The sequence below is a fragment of the Talaromyces marneffei genome, chromosome 1 (genome assembly GCF_009556855.1).
Source record: "Talaromyces marneffei chromosome 1, complete sequence".
In the NCBI taxonomy this organism is placed as follows: domain Eukaryota; kingdom Fungi; phylum Ascomycota; class Eurotiomycetes; order Eurotiales; family Trichocomaceae; genus Talaromyces; species Talaromyces marneffei.
The window spans coordinates 5,970,450-5,989,408 of NC_072348.1; the positions used below are offsets into that span (position 1 = coordinate 5,970,450).

The 18,959-nt window shown below is 48.9% G+C and overlaps 7 protein-coding genes across 7 annotated transcripts; 5 read left to right on the plus strand and 2 right to left on the minus strand.

The window, feature by feature from the left end:
- Window positions 1-582: 582 nt before the first annotated feature.
- EYB26_002188 (uncharacterized protein) lies at window positions 583-1,918 on the plus strand (the record flags this gene model as incomplete). Its single annotated transcript, XM_054261494.1, has 3 exons — window positions 583-629; window positions 688-706; window positions 776-1,918. The coding sequence occupies 3 exons, from the start codon at window positions 583-585 to the stop codon at window positions 1,916-1,918; spliced, it is 1,209 nt and encodes a 402-aa protein (XP_054117469.1).
- Window positions 1,919-2,293: 375 nt separating this feature from the next.
- EYB26_002189 (uncharacterized protein) lies at window positions 2,294-3,982 on the plus strand (the record flags this gene model as incomplete). Its single annotated transcript, XM_054261495.1, has 1 exon — window positions 2,294-3,982. The coding sequence occupies one exon, from the start codon at window positions 2,294-2,296 to the stop codon at window positions 3,980-3,982; it is 1,689 nt and encodes a 562-aa protein (XP_054117470.1).
- Window positions 3,983-4,879: 897 nt separating this feature from the next.
- EYB26_002190 (uncharacterized protein) lies at window positions 4,880-5,997 on the plus strand (the record flags this gene model as incomplete). Its single annotated transcript, XM_054261496.1, has 2 exons — window positions 4,880-5,406; window positions 5,472-5,997. 2 exons carry the CDS (start codon window positions 4,880-4,882, stop codon window positions 5,995-5,997), a joined length of 1,053 nt encoding a protein of 350 aa, XP_054117471.1.
- Window positions 5,998-6,213: 216 nt separating this feature from the next.
- EYB26_002191 (uncharacterized protein) lies at window positions 6,214-6,735 on the minus strand (the record flags this gene model as incomplete). The annotated part of the gene is made up of 1 exon (XM_054261497.1): window positions 6,214-6,735. One exon carries the CDS (start codon window positions 6,733-6,735, stop codon window positions 6,214-6,216), a length of 522 nt encoding a protein of 173 aa, XP_054117472.1.
- Window positions 6,736-7,134: 399 nt separating this feature from the next.
- On the minus strand, window positions 7,135-8,087 carry EYB26_002192 (uncharacterized protein; the record flags this gene model as incomplete). The annotated part of the gene is made up of 2 exons (XM_054261498.1): window positions 7,135-7,576; window positions 7,663-8,087. The coding sequence occupies 2 exons, from the start codon at window positions 8,085-8,087 to the stop codon at window positions 7,135-7,137; spliced, it is 867 nt and encodes a 288-aa protein (XP_054117473.1).
- A 451-nt stretch (window positions 8,088-8,538) lies between these two features.
- Window positions 8,539-10,123, plus strand: EYB26_002193 (uncharacterized protein; the record flags this gene model as incomplete). Its single annotated transcript, XM_054261499.1, has 3 exons — window positions 8,539-8,584; window positions 8,640-9,030; window positions 9,082-10,123. 3 exons carry the CDS (start codon window positions 8,539-8,541, stop codon window positions 10,121-10,123), a joined length of 1,479 nt encoding a protein of 492 aa, XP_054117474.1.
- A 934-nt stretch (window positions 10,124-11,057) lies between these two features.
- EYB26_002194 (uncharacterized protein) lies at window positions 11,058-18,223 on the plus strand (the record flags this gene model as incomplete). The annotated part of the gene is made up of 3 exons (XM_054261500.1): window positions 11,058-15,695; window positions 15,756-15,859; window positions 15,919-18,223. 3 exons carry the CDS (start codon window positions 11,058-11,060, stop codon window positions 18,221-18,223), a joined length of 7,047 nt encoding a protein of 2,348 aa, XP_054117475.1.
- Between the last annotated feature and the right edge of the window lie 736 nt (window positions 18,224-18,959).

Sequence of the window (18,959 nt, forward strand, 5' to 3'; positions counted from 1 at the left end):
TCTTGCTGCCTATCAATTTATCCAATTCCGCGTATTACAAAGGGTCGTGAATCTAGGGGCAAGACTTACTACAGAGTATATGCTCCATTCAACCTTCAACAACGAGTATCGAAGATTAATCACGAAAAGGGCATCTCTATTGGTCAATGCCTAATACGCGTGTTACATAATATCATAAACGGCGCCAGTGGGTCTTCGTCTTTAGCGTCTACGTACTAAGGAGTGTGCCAGTGGGTCCAGATAGCCAGTCGAGCCTCACTGCTCTTTCTTAGTCCCTTCAGCACTTCAATGACAACCTTGGAAGCCAAGCAGTTCGGAGAGCGAGACTCTTCTAGTTAGGCAGAATGACTGTTACATCTTATATAATCATCATTGATGAGCCCATTACTGCTGTGAAACAGGGGCTCGTGACTCATTCCAGGCACATCATCAGCCAGCCATCCTCGAATTTTGTTCCTGAATATATACACTGCTACCCCGGAAAGTAGCCACTGAATGCTAGATTCTGAGTGGAGGTAGACAGATACGCGTATTTGTTGGGTAGCGCGATATCTCCGGAAAAGGGACATTCCATTCTGCGCTATGCTCCGTCGAAGCCATCGGAAATCAAGGACGGGCTGTTTGGAGTGGTGAGTCTTTGCATAAGTGGTCAAGCACATTGAATCATCGCTGACATTGGCCAATTAGCAAGCGTCGACACGTCAAGGTACAAACTCTATGATATATATGGGTAGTGACTTTTATGCTGGTAATAGCTAATCTTGGGTTGTGTTAGTGCGATGAAAGACGGCCAATATGCTTTCTTTGCACCATGTCAGGACGGGCTTGCCGTTATGCATCGGAATCCCCGTCAGAAAACACATCGACGCCAGACGCTTTTCAGGCAACCCCCGAGATCTTACGTCCTGAAATTTTGCCCCTAGCTACAGCATCTGCGCAGAGCTTCGTTTTGCCGGCATTTCCACATATGGAAAGCCACGAGTCAATCCCAGTGCTTGACGGGCCAGTCAATTTAAATCATATGGAACTTCTGATCCACGTGATGGTTGACAAGAGTTTATTCAGCATAGGCTATCACGACTCTAACTTCCCTGCAAATCTCACCACCAGCTTCAGGATCGGGTTGGAGTCGCCATACGTTCTGCACCAATTGCTCGCCTTTTCTGCTCGACATCTGGCGTTCCTCCACCCTGACCGTGCCGACTCTTATCTCCATCAAGCCGTCAGTCTCCAGACGCGTGCGATCTCACTATTCAATGCATCTCGGAATGGCGTCGATGAGTCGAATTGCGTCGCCATGCTTCTTTTCTCAGCATTTCTTGGCCATCACACGCTCACTGACACGCTAGCTAAGCGGGATGCAGGAGGCTTGGAGGCATTCATGTTTTACTTTATTCAGTGCATTGATATGCAAAGAGGCGTCCATGCCATCGCTCAAACCGCATGGCCCTTGCTGATGAAATCGGAGCTTAAACCACTCCTGTCGTGGAGCTCACAATACAATACCCGACTACCACGTGGGAACCACTGCCAGCAACTCAATGAGCTTGTAGATAACTCTAACGGCCTTAGCGAAGAAGAAAAGGAAGCTTGTCAGGAGGCAGCAAGATGTTTGCAAATTGGATTCGATGCGGTTTTTGCGGACAAAGACGAGGAGCGCGGCAATCGGTTTCACATGGTCCACTCATGGGTATTGCTACTACCACCGCCACTGAGAGGATTACTTGTAACTAAACGACCTGAAGCATTGGTATTGCTGGGATATTATGCGTTGCTGTTACATTATGGGAGGAATCTGTGGCAGATTGGTGATGCTGGGGCATTCATTTTAGGCATTGTGAATGACCATCTCGGTTCGGAATGGGCTCACTGGCTCAAATGGCCACGAGAAGAGGTAGCAAAGACTCTTGTTGCATGATTGTTCGCGTCTATCTAGTTTTCTGAAGCCGATTCACATCAATAAACTCAGTGACGCAGTGTTATGTACGGAGTGCAGCCGATTGGCCAGAGCGGGTGATTTGCATGGTGTGGAGGGCCCATTTTCGGCCACTGGGGCAGCCGCGTCTGACCAATCAGAGTCTTTATATCGTAAGATTACTAATACACGGCTAGCCGGCTCCGGATAGTCAATCCATGGCTCACGATGAGAGCTCTGGACATTCCAAGAGCTCAACGACATTTCACACCCAACCTACAATCACTTAACATCATTGCCTAGCAATAACGAGTGCTTGTAGATCTTATAAATGTTGCCGCGACTCAAGACGATTTTTCTTCCCTCATACTGATCGCCATGTCCGATTACAGCAAATTGAAGGTTACTGAGCTCAAGGCGGAGCTCAAGAATCGCGGCGTCCCGCAAACCGGGTTACGGCTCAAACAAGATTTTATCAACAAATTGATTGAATTAGACTCCGAGTCCGGAGAACGACCTGCCGCTCCAGACGCCTCGCAAGAACCATCTACCGAGAAAGAAGAGAATAAAGACGAACAAAATAATGAAGGAGATCAGAAAACAGATGAGCCAGCGTCGGCGTCGCATCAATCTCGTACCGAGTCGCTTCCAACGGAAGGCGCGCCGAGCTCACAGAAACCCGGCATGCAACTAGATGGGGCCTCTGGCGATATTCAACCAGCGACGGTCGAGTCGAAAGATGCCGAAACAGAAGCTACGCAAGCTGAAACGGAACAGCAAACCACAATTGATCGCCCGGCCACGCGAATCGAAGAAGCGGTACCAGATACAGTTGCAGATAGTCAGAAAATAGTGTCTGGTGAACCAACAGCCCCGGCGCAGCCCGAAGAAGAAGCGGCGACAGAACAACCTACTCCAGCAGAGGTATCTACGAAGAATCAAGAGATCGATTCCGAGCCACCCACCGACGGCGGTGATGACCTTCGCAAACGTAAACGACGAAGCCAGAGCCCTCCTCCCATCGTCGAAGTAGTGAAGAAATCCAAGATCGACAACGAGAATCCACGGGTGATACTCAAGGAAGATGTGCATACACGAGAAACCGGGTCCGAGGATGTCCAGCCAGAGGTTACAACTGAACCGATCTCTACAGGGCGAGAGGACCCTCGATTTAGAGACATACTGCCCGCCAGGAAGCCGTCGGTGTCCGTACAATCTCCAGAAGAAACTATGCAAGACAATGATCGCCAGGTTGAGCCAGCGCTTCATCCCGCAACATGCTCGATCTACATTCGAAATCTCATGAGACCTTTACAGCCCCTTATCTTGAAAAATCATCTACAGTCCCTTGCTACCCCGGCTGGTAAAGAACTTGGCGGTAAGCTGTTGGTCGATTTCTTTCTGGATTCAATCAAAACGCATTGCTTCGCGCTCTTTGATAGTATCTCCACAGCATCACGAGTGAGGTCAAAGCTGCATGGCGCAGTCTGGCCAAATGAACGTGACCGCAAACCGCTTTGGGCTGATTTTATCCCCGACGAGAGATTTAACGAGTGGGTCAAAATGGAACAGGAGTCAGCTGCAAATCGTGGTACCCAGCGCTGGGAGGTATTCTACGAAACTACAGACGACGGTGTAGAAGCAATTCTGCAAGAAGTCCGCAACGGCGCCAGGTCCGGTCACCAACCCACAGCGCCTGCTCGGCATCACAGTCCGGATGCCGAATTGCGACGAGGAAGTCAACCTTCAACTGCTCCACCTCAACAACAACAGAGCAGCGGGAAAGGCTTCAAGGCACTGGATGATCGGTTCAAATCTACAAAAACCAAGCCCAAGCTTTATTATCTTCCGGTTTCGCGTGACATTGTTGACAAACGTCTGGCCCAATTTGACACACTAATACGAAAAGACTCTAGACATCATGGTCAAGGAGACGAGGATATGCGTCGCATTACATTCGAAGATACAGATGTGTTTGTTGATGGTGGCCCTGAGTATCGGGGTCCCCGCGGTGGTGGTGGTGGTCGACGTGGGGGTCGAGGATCCTGGCGCGGACGACGGCGTTAAATTCACGAATACTGTTTGTTTTTGGAGGGAAGCTCCACAAAAGTCTACTACTATCATCATGGAAAGGGAGTTTTGAAGGCATGTATGGGGAGTCTTTTCATATTCATGGACGGAGTTCGGTTTCGCTTTTAAATACCATGGAGGGGCAAGCTTCCAAGGTCATGGTTATATTTTGTGTATGATACCTTGACCGATTGGTCAATGAGTGATGACTGAGTGAATCTTGTACGAAACAAGGCTCTGTTCAATATATCTAGCCAGTGTACGCAGTGGCCACCGAGGCTATATGCCAAGAAATAAGATAGATGATTCGGGCCTTGCGGATCCGCTCTCGCAGATGGATTTCGGTCTAGTACCGCATATGATAGATACTACGTAGTCAACATTCCACATCGGTATTTAGTTCCCACCATGGCGCTATGCGATGACTCCTGTGAATAGAATACACTAATTACATACTAGCTTGAGTATTTCAGTGGCATAATGCCAGGCTTGAAAAGATAAAAACCGGCGCTTATGTAGAGCCTAGCGTGTTGATGAGCTGGCAGGTCGGGATTGTTAGGGCTACATAATTTTGACACATCTAGAACTTGTTTATTTAAACTCCTGGCATCCCACATGTACATACTCTTAGATTGTGTGACCTTGCAAAGCACCCCAAGACCAGATTTCTCCAAGACACAGTTGACCAGATGCGCAGTGACATTGCATAGAAGGGGGATCAAGGAAACTAGTTACCTAGACGCCAAGGTGTGTGGTGGTGGCTTGGTTACTGATTTGAGTATCAAGCTAGTAGTGCTTACGGCTTTTTTCAGTTCTGAGCCAGCAATTTATCCCTCCTACATTTAGAAGATAAACGATCAATTGATAGGACTTCCAACTTCAAAGTGTGCCACCATGAAAGCACTCATCTACAAAGACCCCAACCAGGCGGTGGTGGTAACAGACCACGAAATCCCCAAACCGCCCGACCACAATCTCCTCATCAAAACAGTGGCCATCGCTCTCAACCCCACTGACTGGAAACACGTCGCAGAACCAATTGCTGTAGACGGATGCCTCCTCGGCGTCGACTTTGCCGGCATAGTTGAAGAAGTTGGTCCCAACGTGACCAAGCCGTTCAAGAAGGGTGACCGAGTAGCCGGCTTCTCCAGTGGAGGCAATTCATACGACAAGAGTACAGGTGCTTTTGCGGAGTATATTCTCGCCAAGGAAGTTACGTCGTTCAAGATCCCGTCCACGCTGAGCTTTGAGGAGGCTTCTACTCTCGGGACTGGGCTTATAACTGTTGGCCAGGGATTGTATGAGAAGGATTACGGGCTGGAATTGGCTATGCCGAACGAGCCTACCAAGGTTCCTGAGTATGTCCTCATTTACGGTGGGAGCACGGCGACGGGGACGTTGGGAATTCAATTTGCAAAGCTGTGAGTTTTTATTCCTTTATACCAGATAAGGCAGATACTGACTATTATGGGATGTACACGTACAGGTCAGGATACAAAGTCATAAGCACAGCATCCCCCAAAAACTTCGCCCTAAACAAAAGCCTAGGCGCCGAAGAAGTCTTTGACTACACAGACCCCGAATGCGGCAAGAAGATCAACGAATACACCAAAAACAAACTCCGCTACGCCTGGGATTGCATCGCCAGCGCCGCGGCAGCCCAGATCTGTGCCGACGCACTCACCACAGAGCCCGGTGCTCGATACGGCAGTATCCGAAGTGTGGAATTCCCGCGTAAAGATGTCAAACATTCAGAGACGCTTGCGTACACGGCTGTGGGCGAAGACATTGAGAAACGTGGCCGTCAGTATCATAATAATGAGAAACATGGTGAATTTTCATCCATGTTCTTTGATATTGCGAGGTCGTTTCTTGCGGCGGGCAGAGCGAGGCCGCATCCTGTTAGTGTGCGGCCCAAGGGTCTTGCCGGCGCGATTGAGGGGATGGAGGCAATGAGGACGGGGAATTATAATGCTGAGAAGCTTGTATATAGAGTTTCTGAGACTCCTTGATTGTTTTTATCTTGGGCTTAGAGATAGAATGGGTCAGCTATACTGTAAGGTAGAATCAATTCAGCGTATTGATATCTAGATATCTTTCTAATCTCCCTGATTTGGGAAGTATATACAGATCTATAGGCAGCTTACATATGTATATTTTGAACGATTGTGTAGGACTTCATCATCCATCTATATCTATGAACACATATGTAACGGTTCCTAACCCATTCACTTCTGACTCAAAGCAATCGGGGCCAATCCCACATAGTAATCCGCCTTTCCTAGTGGCACACCTTCCTTTCTGAGAATCCCATACGCCGTCGTCAAATGGAAATAGATATTCGGCAACGCAATGCTATGAACCCACACGGCAGTCTTCATATCAACCACGGTCCCCGGTCCCAGAGGAGTAGGCACCACCACCTCTGCATGCGAGTTGACGACATCCTTGTCGGCCTCTTTGAGTGATTTGAGGACAAGGTCGATACGCTCGTAGCATTTTGCGTAGGTGGTGAGATCACGATCAAAAGTCACGGGTTCTCGGCCCGTCAAACGGGCGAGGATGTTCTCAGAGTATTGGGTTGCGAGACGCACTTGGTCAGGCATGGGGTACATGTCCTCGTAGAGACGGGCGTTGGTGAGTAGAGCGTCGGCATTGGGTTGTTGTTCGGCCTTTTTGAGGATATGGGTCAGGGTGCCGAGGATCCCTTGGAGTACGAGGATGGAGCTGTCGTAGAGTGTGTAGATCATTTTCTCGCTTTGTTCTAGTGGATCTGATTGTGATAGGTTTGGAAGTTACAGATGGTGAGGAGATAGTTATGGAAGTAATCCTCAGTGACTCACATCTGACAATGTCGTAGCGACTAGCAATTAGCGCTGTTCTTAGGTGCATGTCAAGGTAAGCACTTACCATTGGTCAGGTCCATTGTTACATTGTGACAATCCAGAAGTAGTATGATATTGATGCTGGGATTAGAATATCATGATTACTAATTATGCAAAGCTTCAAGCTAGGCTCATTAAGGAGATTTGTACGCTTGGGCAGGGATGGTATGCTTTGTCTTTCTAATCAATCAAGCCACTGGACTGAAGATATATACATAACATACATAATAGTCTAGTCTTATATACAAAACGTATTATACACAATTAGAGCAGAAAGAGAAAAGGCGGCCTGATCCTTGCAGCACCGCTCGTGGGTTTACTACTTGCGACGACACCTGTGCTAGTACTAGTGCCTGTCGCCGAGCCTGTTGTTGAAGCCGCAGATGTGGCTGTGGACGCAGATATTGTTGTTGTTGAAGCAGGACCGGTAGAAGCAACCGAGGTCATCGCACTAATACTCGTAGAACTCGCGGTGGTGGTCTGGTTTCCGCCATCACCGCACAGGACCACTGTGTTCCAGCCGCCAGCAAGGGTTTCCTCCCAGTATGAAGTCTGGTTGCACAGGTCCATGTAGCTAAAGAAATACGCTGAGCCGGGCTGGTCGTGCGCGTTCTGGTAAAATTGGATAGCGCAGGTATCGCTACATGGGAATTCTTCTTTCGCCCAATCTTTACTGTGGGAATATGTCAAGAAGCAATAGTCGGACCTATAGAGAGTCGGTATAGATATTCGACAGAATACGCATCTGCAATGATCGTATTAAAATGAAAGAATTGAGATCACAATACTCACCCATTCATGGCGCATGCTTCGCCGTACTTGTACTGAAGGTACTCGCCAGCTGCCTCAACGGGGGCTTGAAAGAGGTTCTTATTCCCACTGCAGAGTCCAGCAAGATCACCGGGCTGGTTGCATGCAGATTTAACGTTGGCGACGTACTGTGCCAATGAATCGCTGCATGTCGTGGTACACAACCTCTGTAGGTCCGAAGCTTGCGGGTGAAAGCTCGGATTCAGGGATGCGGCTATGCCGACAAGGACATCGTCGCACTCAATGGTGGCGCTATATGCGTCTTTGCAGGCCTGAGATGTACTGCTTGCCAAGTCTTTGGTGGTGTAGTCCCAGTTAGGGCCACCGGTGTTGAGGCTGAAAGCTGCTGAGGCTTGGCGAATGGCGCATGACAAGGCCAAGATGTTGATGATGATGGAGGACGCCATCTTGATAGATTATGGTCAGGAATTGGTAGCGAATGACAAAAAAAACACACACACACAGACACACACACAAACACGGGAAATAGCAAAAGAGTGACAAAAAGAGCGAATGATCGGAATACGAAAATAACTTTCTAATTTCTTCAGAACAAGGTTGAGGCTGCTAATAAGTGCTTCGAGGCTGTCTAGCTTTGTGATCTCTCATTGGTTCTCATATTGCTGACTCATCTGGGGTTCACGTGTTGGCACTAATTAAATACGGTCTAGTGCGCGTGGCGTCCGGCTTCCGAGGAACCCTCAGAAATTTCCCCCGCCTTAACTTAGATCAAAAACTTCACGAACAATACGACTCTGACTCATCCCACTTGTATATTTAGCTCTTCTTCAACCCGACATGGTCAATTGATCTTTATTCCTTTCATTTTCATTTCATTGTACACATTTACAGTCAGACATGTCTGATACAAAAGAAATAAGCGCCCCGGGCGCCATGAAATACCGTCAGTGCTCCCCCTCAGTGACCACTTTTTAGTGAACAGCTACTAAATCCCGTAGAGAGAGTCGCATCACAACCTGAGAATCCATTCTCACAACTCATCCCGAACCAAGAAATCGCAATCATTCCTTCATTCGCCCTTGAATCAGGCGATATCCTATATAATGTACCCGTTGCATACACTACCCGAGGGCAACTCAACGAAAACGGGGATAATGCTCTAGTGATCTGTCACGCACTAAGCGGAAGTGCCGATGTCGCGGACTGGTGGGGTCCCCTCCTCGGAGGACCAGGCCAAGCATTCGATACCACTCGCTTCTACGTTATTTGCCTGAACAGCTTGGGTAGCCCGTATGGAAGTGCTAGTGCCGTTACGAATAGGGACGGTGACCCTACGAAAGGCCGATATGGACCCGAGTTTCCATTGACGACTATCCGGGATGACGTGAGGTAAGATTATCCTTTACTATTGATGGAATATATCTAATACTGTCTATCTAGAATTCATAAGTTAGTCCTTGATGACTTGGGCGTCAAACAGATTGCGGCTGTCGTCGGAGGATCCATGGGAGGAATGCTTACATTGGAATACGCTTACTTCGGTAAAGATTACGTTCGATGCATCGTTCCAATCGCTACATCTGCTCGCCATTCCGCATGGTGCATTAGTTGGAGTGAAGCCCAACGCCAATCCATCTACAGCGACCCTAAATATGAAGACGGTTACTACGCTTTTGACGACCCACCAGCTACCGGCTTAGGTGCTGCTCGCATGTCAGCTCTCTTGACATACCGCAGCCGCAATTCTTTTGAGTCGAGATTTGGCAGGAATGTACCAGACCCATCGAAGCGACAAAACATCAACTGCGCAGCAGGGCCTCCATCGCCCCCAAGTGATCACTGGGCTGTTCACAACGACGGTCACAAGAGCTCTCGCCCTTCTCGTGCGCCCAGTCAGACTGGTTCACCTAAGATACCAACCGAGATTGAGTTTACCGATCCCCAGTTCAACGGCGCCACGACATTTACAGCGCCCCTGCCAACACCAAAAAATTCTCGTCCTTCGACGTACTTTTCTGCTCAATCGTACCTTAGATATCAAGGAGAAAAATTTGTTAAGAGGTTTGATAGTAATTGCTATATTGCAATTACTCGAAAGCTCGATACACATGATGTCTCGCGCCACCGCGCAAGCCCTGATTCAGCGACCCCTGTGCTAGATGCTTTGTCGCAAATTGAGCAGCCTGCATTGGTCATGGGAATTGAAAGTGACGGTCTGTTCACGTTCGAGGAACAACAAGAAATCGCAGCAGGTATTCCAGATTCACGACTGAAGAAGATTGATAGCCCTGAAGGCCATGACGCTTTCCTTCTCCAGTTTCAACAGGTCAACACGTACATTTTGGAATTTTTTAGAGAGGTGTTGCCGGATATTATGTCAAAACCTGGTGATGCTGGCATTGTTGCCACAGACGGTGTAGGAGAGTTGACGAAGAGCAGCACTTTTGGTGAAGCTGAAGTCGAGGACATTACTGCTTGGTGATTTACTACAAATCATCATATGATTGGATCGAGGCTGAAGCGGTGTATACATCTCAACCACCGCACACTAGCCATTAGGCGGACGGAACCTTCAACGGCTTCAACAACATTTCATTGCATTTCCAGTTGAATTCGAGATAGGTGGTCCTCCCTCAACTCATGAGGACGGCGGATGAGCATCCAACTGCATCTCCTGCTCCATTGCGGGCACCTATCGCTCAAGAAGCACCCAACTGCCTTCTATTTGATGGCGTTTTATTCTTTACACAGGTGTGTCTTTGTAGACGTGACTTGCTCTCACACTCAAAAGTTGATAGATGAGTGTATACTCGCCTATGCATGGCGTTTCGTCCTAGAGACTTGAAGAAACAATATCATAGAACAATAACATCGACGTTTATATAATCAAGCAAATATACTTGGATAACTAACTTAACTAAATAGCAAGCTATATGTAAATAAATAGATGTTTTAGCCAATGATGATCGGAACCTTGAAGAATAGGAAGTAAAAGTAGCTAGCCAATAGGAAGCCGTTATCGGAAGAATAGCATCACCGCGCGTGCTGGATACCGTAAGCGCTAGCCGCGAGTTTGGGCAAGGCTTGGCGCATCTGTTGAGGAAAGAGTTCGGGACAAAGTCGAGTTGCTGTCAAACAACCCTGGCAGGTTTCATGCCTGTACAATCCTTTTTCTTTGTCGTGGAAGCCTTCATTTGCTTCACGGTATGAGAATTCAATCACCTGGTACGCTCTTTTACTTTTATTCAGTTCCGTCGCGATTCCAGTTCTTCAAATCTTCATTTCAGAACTAACATGCTTCTCTCTTCGTTCCTTTCACGTAAAGATCGCCTTCCAAGTCGCGTTGCCTGCTGCACCTTGACCGCGAGTATTTCCCTTGAATAATCAATTTTTCGCGATAGTGGCCTGTGGCCGTAATGGCCCCGGGCACCGGCGGTAAAAGAAAGAGAGGAGATAGAACATGGTCTAGCGATTCAGGACACGACGGACAGAGACCATCCCCCCATCGACCTGGCAATCTGAACCTTGCGCAACACAATCAACCTCAGTCTCCAAGTCCGCGCCAGAACTCTGGAGATAACGGCGGTGGAAGGAACCGAAGACCGAGCAGAGGAGGTAGAACACCATCGGGTCGTGTGCCGACAATCTCTCAAGATCAACCAACGCCCGCTACAGATTCCTCAATGGCTCCCCCATCGACACCCCAGCCGAATACGGCTTCTGAACCTCGTCAGGCTAATGCAGCTAGTGTTACAAAGATTGCGCCAATGAACCAAGTGCCGTCGAATGAGCCTGAGAACACCAACTATCCTTTCGAATACGTCACACAGGAGATCATAACAGGATGGATGAAAAATGGCAAACAAAATATAATCAATCAAGGCATCGCTGCACGGAAGAACGACGATATGATCACTTTAGGATGTGTTTTCCAAGAGATCATTCGAGCAGTTTTGTCCAGAAAACTGAACCCTTCAGAGGCAGGAGATGCTGTCAAGCAGATACTTATCAATGCAGGACAGGAGAATGGACCTGGTCAGAGCGACGACGCCGCCTCATTCTTCTTAAATACCTTGTCTATCCTCGCCGAAGAGAAGGATGGATCAAACGCAGCCTTGAAACCGTTCGTGTTCGCCACCGAGATTTCTCCGGCGTTGTTACGCCTCGAGCTAGACACCAATCTCATCCAAACTCTGGGCCTTGTACGAGACACTTTCGCACGTATCGGAATTCGCAAACAGACAAATGTACTATATCGACAATCCAACTACAACCTTCTTCGTGAAGAATCCGAGGGCTACTCCAAACTGGTCACAGAACTCTTCACGACAAGCAACACCGAGTCCCCTTCCAGTGAGATTGTGGAAGAAACGTTCGAGCGAGTGAAAGCCATGATTGGAGCCTTCGATCTGGATGTGGGACGCGTTCTTGATGTGACTTTAGACGTGTTTGCGGCGGTGCTTGTGAAAAAATACCATTTCTTCGTAAGATTCTTACGGGCTAGCTCATGGTGGCCTAAAGGGGATCGCTTGCGCCGAGAGGAAGAAAACGACGTTTACTCTGGTCTACCTAGTTGGGCTATTCCAGGATGGACTGCTTACGATGACGAGAAAAGAGAAGACCTTGCAAGGACGCGCGACGAACGGGACCAAGCGTTTTGGAATCGTGTGCGAGAAGCCGGTATACGTGCCTTTTTTGAGATTGGCCGGCGTGCCTTATCAGATGAAGAGAAGCAGATTGCTCTCGTGGAGGCTAGCAACCACGGAGAACTTGAAGCCGAGACCAGACGATGGATTGAGGAAACGGGTACACTACCACCGAAGGGTAATCGTGTGGCCGCTCAGCTTCTTGGATTCAAGCTTCGCTTTTATTCGACATCCGCCCGCGAAGCAGGTTATCTTCCCGAGAACCTAATCTGGGTTGCTGCGCTACTAATTAAAATTGGCTTCATTTCTCTCCGTGACCTTTATCCTCATCTTTGGCGGGAAGACGACTCGATGCCAGAGCTTGAAGAAAAGCTGAAAAAGGAAAAACTAGAACGAGAGATGAAAGCCAAACCTGGAGGTGGTGTCAACGCCCTCATGCTTGCAGGTGCACTGCCAGATGACACACTTCCTCCTGTCTCTCGCTCTCGTGACGCTGAGACCCGGTCAGGAACTCCCGCAAAGGATTCCGAAGCTGCCACAACGAAAGACGACGATGAAAAAGAGGCTTCACCAGAAATTCGCGAACAAAAGATCGATTTATTGAAGAGTTTGTTAACCATCGGCGCTATTCCTGAAGCTCTTTATATGCTCAGCAGATTCCCGTGGCTTATGGATATGCCGGAGCTTCCCGACTATATCCACCGTATCGTTCACCATTGTCTTAGTAAGATATATGCGCCTTTGCGGCCTATGCAGGGTTCGGATCAAATTCGAGCACCCAGACCGATTCCCAGCCCCGATCAATCTGGCGTCGCAAAGGGTCATGTTCGTCTCGCCGACGGTCAACCTCGCAGAATACTTCGATGGGCTCATCCGGATAAAGAAGATCGAGAAGATGGAATCAATTATCGCTTCTATTGGGACCATTGGGCGGATACTATACCTATTTGTCAAAACGTGGACGATTTCTTTGCCTTGGCATCATCTCTATTAAATGTGTCAGGTTTTAGGATTGGCCAGGACCCGTTGCTGATGAGTAAAATTGCACGAATTGCTCAAGACTCCCTCAACAAAGACGACTCGGAGTTCAACAAGAATCGCTGGAGAGACTTCTGTAAACGACTTCTGCTCCCGGCCCTGAGCCTGTCTAAAAAGAACCCCGGTGTTGCTAATGAAGTCTTCGCTGTCATTCGTCACTTTCCAAGAGCAGTCCGTTACAACATGTATGCTGAATGGCATTTTGGACAAACATCCAGGTTGCCCGAAATCAAAACAGCATTTGAGCTTGCTACTGCTCAAACAAGGGATACTCTCAAACGACTGAGCAAGACCAATATCAAGGCTATGGCTCGTGCATTAGCTGAAATTGCATATGCGAATCCCGGGATTGTGATTAATGTTGAAATCACACAAATCGAGTCTTATGACAACCTTATCGATGTCGTGGTGGAATGTGCACGCTACTTTACAGACCTAGGATATGATATTCTAGCTTGGGCCCTTATCAACTCTCTAGGCCAACAGGGACGAAGTCGTGTACAGCAAGGTGGATTGTTGACCAGCAGATGGCTCAACGCTCTTTCAACATTCACAGGCAAGGCATTCAAGCGGTATTCAGTTCTCAACCCTACGCCAATTCTTCAATACGTTCTTGAGCAGCTGCAACATCAGAATTCGACCGATCTTATTGTTTTGGAACGGATAATTAGCGCTATGGCTGGAATCGTTACCGATACAAATTTCAACGAAGCTCAAATCCAAGGCATGGCTGGTGGCAATCTTCTGCAATCGCAAACTATGCTTCAGCTTTTAGATAAGCGACACGAATCAAGAACGACGTCCAAAAGACTCATGAAAGCTCTGACTGATTCTAAGATGGCCGGTCAATTACTCATCGCTATCGCGCAAGAGCGTCTCCTCTGTGTCTATAGGGACTCCGAAATGGTGCCTGAACTCAAATTGTTGGGTAATATCTTCGATGAAATTCATCGTATCCTAACACAATATTTGGATTTACTTCGGAGCAATCTTACAGTTGAAGAGTTTGACTCCTTTGTTCCTAGTCTTCCGGATTTGCTCGGAGACTTTGGTTTGCAACCCGATATTGCCTTCTGGATTATGAGACCAAGCATATGCAAACAAATTGTCGAAGCAGACCATAGCTCCCGCCAAGTACCTGCAACGCAGAGCATCGAAGCCAGTGTTTCTGAAACTGGAGCCGTCGACAGCGACGTAGAAATGACTGAAGGCGAGAATAGTGAGAAGAAAGAAATCGTGCATGCTGATGAGGAGATGGATGTGGATAGGCCCTCAGGTTCCACTGACGTGACCGAAACTCAGCCTTCCGTTGAGGTCAATGGCACGACTCCTATTGCTGATGCCAAGCCCTGGCATCCTGTTCTGCAAGGCCTCATGGATAAAATTAAGCCAGTGCTCCCTGAAAGTGCCTGGCAGACTGTGGGTCTACCTTTCTATATGACATTCTGGCAACTTTCGTTATACGACGTTCACGTCCCTGGCAAGGCGTACGAAGATGAGATTGAGCGACAAAAGCGCAGGGTTCAAGCGATATCGAACGACAGAACCGATGTCAGTTTGGCCGGCACTCAGAAGAAAGAAAGAGAGAAGAAACAAATTCAAGAGCTCCAAGACCGGCTTCTCGAAGAAAATAAGAACCACCTTGTATCATATGAAACGACTCGGAACAGACTACAAAAAGAAAAAGATCACTGGTTTCCTAATATGCGAGGCAAATATGAAGCTTTGAATCTGGCTCTTTTAGAGCAATGCTTCTTACCTCGTCTTTTGTTATCGCCCATCGATGCATTCTATTGCTTCAAGATCATGAAGTTTCTACATGTTTCAGGAACGCCGAACTTCCGTACTGTCGGTCTGCTTGATCAATTGTTCCGAGAACACAGGCTGACTGCAATTATCTTCCAATGCACATCAAAAGAAGCTGATAACTTCGGAAAATTTCTCAATGAGATCCTGCGTGACTTGACCCGGTGGCATGCGGACAAGTCAGTGTACGAAAAAGAAGCCTGGGGATCGAACAAAACACTACCTGGCTTTGCTACGAATGTGGATGCCGAGGGCAAAGCGACTTCATTTGTGGATTACGAAATGTTCCGTCGCTTACTGTACAAGTGGCATCGGCTGCTTGCGGGAGCGCTGAAGACTTGCTTCAACAATGGCGAATACATGCATATTCGAAACGCCATTAGTGTCTTGAAGGCCGTTTCCCAACACTTCCCAGGTGTTAATTGGATGGGTCGTGATATGCTGCACTGTGTCAATACCCTTAGTAACGATGAAAGGGAAGATGTGAAGATTCCAGCGGCGTCATTGAAAGGAGAACTTAGTCGAAGAGAGAAACAATGGCTTCTCCCACAAGCTTTTATGATCGTGAGTAATCCTTACACTGTTCATCAAGTACACAGAAACGAGACTAATCAATCAAACCAGAACGAGAGCTTGGCTGGGGAGAAAGGAAAGGTTCGTCCGCCGAGAGCAGACTCTGCCACACCGAAACAGCTGAACGCACAAGCCGCAGAATTCAAGCCTCCAGGGTAAGTATTGTGCTTATCATCGTATAATGAATGGTTGATTAATAATTATCTTTCACCAGAGCAAATGGCACGCCAAGCGACCAAGGCACAGGTAAAATGGACGTGGAGGATGGTGAGATTGAGGATGCAAAGATGGTTGATGCTTCACTCGCTGCCGGAAAGACAGGCTTGCAACCTGATCAGGCATCAGCAACCGAAAGTGCAACGAGCGAGCAACCTAGAGTGCAACAACCCGTTGTGGTGACGCCTCCGGCAGATGCTGCAGCCAAAGACCACAAAATTGAGCATGCAGGAATAGCCGGACCAGACGAGAGGAGACTGTCTACCACAGACCGATCGACATCTCTCTCATTCAGAGACACCGACACCGCTCGAGCTAGAACAACGTCGCCAGCTCAGTCCCGACAGGGTTCAAGACCTCCAGATGCGAGCCAGTCTGCGAACATACCGAAACGCCCGGATCTTGACAGGGTTGCCTCACAGCCTCCACGATTACCACTGCCGCCTAGTTTACCCAACAAGCCCGAGGTTCCTCGCGGTTACAACCGGTCAGGTAGACAGTCGGATATCAAAGACGACCGCAGAGAGATACGGGACGCTCGACACTCAGATTCGCCTCGCTCTAATCGCTACCCTGACTCGGACCGTGACCGTTTGCATGACCACGAACCTCGTGGTCCAGGCCGTTCAGACCGCGATCGCGCAGATCCGCAACGGCTTGGCCCTCCAGACGACGATCAATTCCGTGCTTCACGCGACTCTCGTCATCATCGAGAGCCCGAGGCTGATCGTGCAGGTTCCTCTCGTCCGGCAACGCAGCCACACCCAGAAAGGGCCAACGTCATCCAAGGACACCCGGATCGTCTTGCTTTGATAGAAGGTGATAATCAGCGTCGCGATGCATCAAGACATGATCGAGACGACCGAAGGCATCGATTATCTTCACCGGCAAGAGGAGACGAGCGCCGTGGCCCTCGTCATGACGAATTTCCGGCAGGACCGCGTAGCGACAGAGTGGCACGATCCGATTTGCCAGAAGGGAGAGAATTACGACCTGGCGGCGATGTATCCCATGGAAGGGGACCTCAGGATTCTAGAACTGCACGACAACCTGAGCCGGCCAATGAAATCCCACTTGGTCCTCGAGGTAGGCAGTCGCGCGGACGAAATGTGTCAATGCCACAACCGCCACCACCTGGGACACCCAATAATAGACCTTCGGAGCGTCTACCACCCACTGGTCCTTCCGGTCGATCAAATGGCCGCGCTTCCGATTCTTCTGCCGCGCCATCACCAGCTCCGGGTACCGAGAAAGGCGATACTGGAGGTGTCCATCCTGACCGTCTCAAAAATCTCCAAGTTTCAACCGAGTCGAGTCCTGCCAACAATCGATCCCAGCCGCCAGTCCCACCAAGTGGACCCCGTAGTTCCCTTGGGCATATAGGTGGTTCCCCCGTCATACGTACACCGCCATCGGGGCCAGGAAACGACAGGAATCGTGGAGATAAACGGTTCTCAGGGATCACTAACATGCTCCAGCAATCAGGTGGTGCTCAAGAACGAGGTGGACAAGGAACTTCGATTCGCGGCAGAGGCAGACAAGCTCAAGAAAGTGGACCATCCAGTCCTCAAGTGGGAGGACCTGATGTTGCCCCTGGACAAGAACGGACCGAGCTTTTCCCAACAGCTCCAGAGGGAGATACTCGACCTTCTGGCCGCGGTCGACGAGGGGAACCCTCACAGGAAACAAATCGGGAATCAAAACGGACTGAAAAGCATGACACTGATCGTGGTCGTCGGGACGAAGATGAGGCTACGAAAGGTGGTCGAAGAGATGAGCGCCGCGATCGCGGTCGGGACCGACAACACAACCGTCGAAATGACAACGCAGAAGATGACGCGCACCAGGGTGGGAAGGACTCGACAAACCGCCGCGCTACTGGCGGTCGTGACGACCACCGAAGGAGAGATCGCCGAGACAGGGATGATGGACCAGCCGACCTGCCAGGACCTAACGGTGGTGACCATCACGGTCGCAACCGTCCTTCATCATCTCATAGCAGTAACAACAACCCACTGCCAAATCCTCCACCTGTACCTGCAGGGCTGCCTAATGATGACCGTCGATGGGGTGGTGGCAGTGGCCGTGGCGAGAATCGCGATAGAGATCGCAACCGAGATCGTGGCGGTGGTGGAAGAGATCGTGAACGAGACTTCAATCGCGAAAATGGACCCGGCGCTGGTACTCAAAATCTCCCACGCAAACGTGGCCGCCCTGGCGATGACAATCACGGACACGGAGACGGCGGTCCACGTGGAATGCGCGTTGGAAGCGAAAGTAAACGAGCACGTCGAGGTACATAATTGGCCTGGCTTCCTTTTCTTTTATGATTTATTCGTTTTGATTTCCCGATATTTATCTATTGGGCTAGAAGCCCTCTTTTTTCTTTTGTTTAATTGCCTATTATGTTAAGATGCTCAAGAAGGATCTATGAAAGTCTGTTTTGATCAAAGCATGTATACAATTTCGCATTCCATGGCGCATGTCTGTATACTCTCGCTCGGGATACAGTTTGGTGATTGAAGTTGGAGGAAATTAAATATTGACATACTGCATAATGCTTACTCATCTCTGTTGTACTTCTATCTGTTATAATGTAAAACGAACATTTGCATGTAGATTTGCTTGCCCGTCATTACCAACGAAACCGTAAGCCCTAAACCCCAAGACATGAGAACGCCCTAGGTGTTTGGGCCATCAGTATGGTCCCCAAATCGACCGTATCGAGGACTGCAACAAGCGGCGTTACATTTGTGAAATATCTGGGAACAAAAGGTTTTGTGCTCCTGCCAATATTCCACAGGGTTTACTTCATTTCCGTCGGTACATTCTCTCAGAGTCGTCTCTCAGTCACAACCGGACCGGACCCTGAGGTGTGAGATTGAGGTGGGCAAATCGCGGCGAATACCGTACAGCCTAATCGTAAACTCTACTTTCGTTCTGTAGTGTAGCAATCTGGAGACTATGGACGCCCGTCAGAAGTCTGACGCTGTACCGGTCGTAGTCGAAGGGTGCACGCACTCTAGAAGACCCTATCAC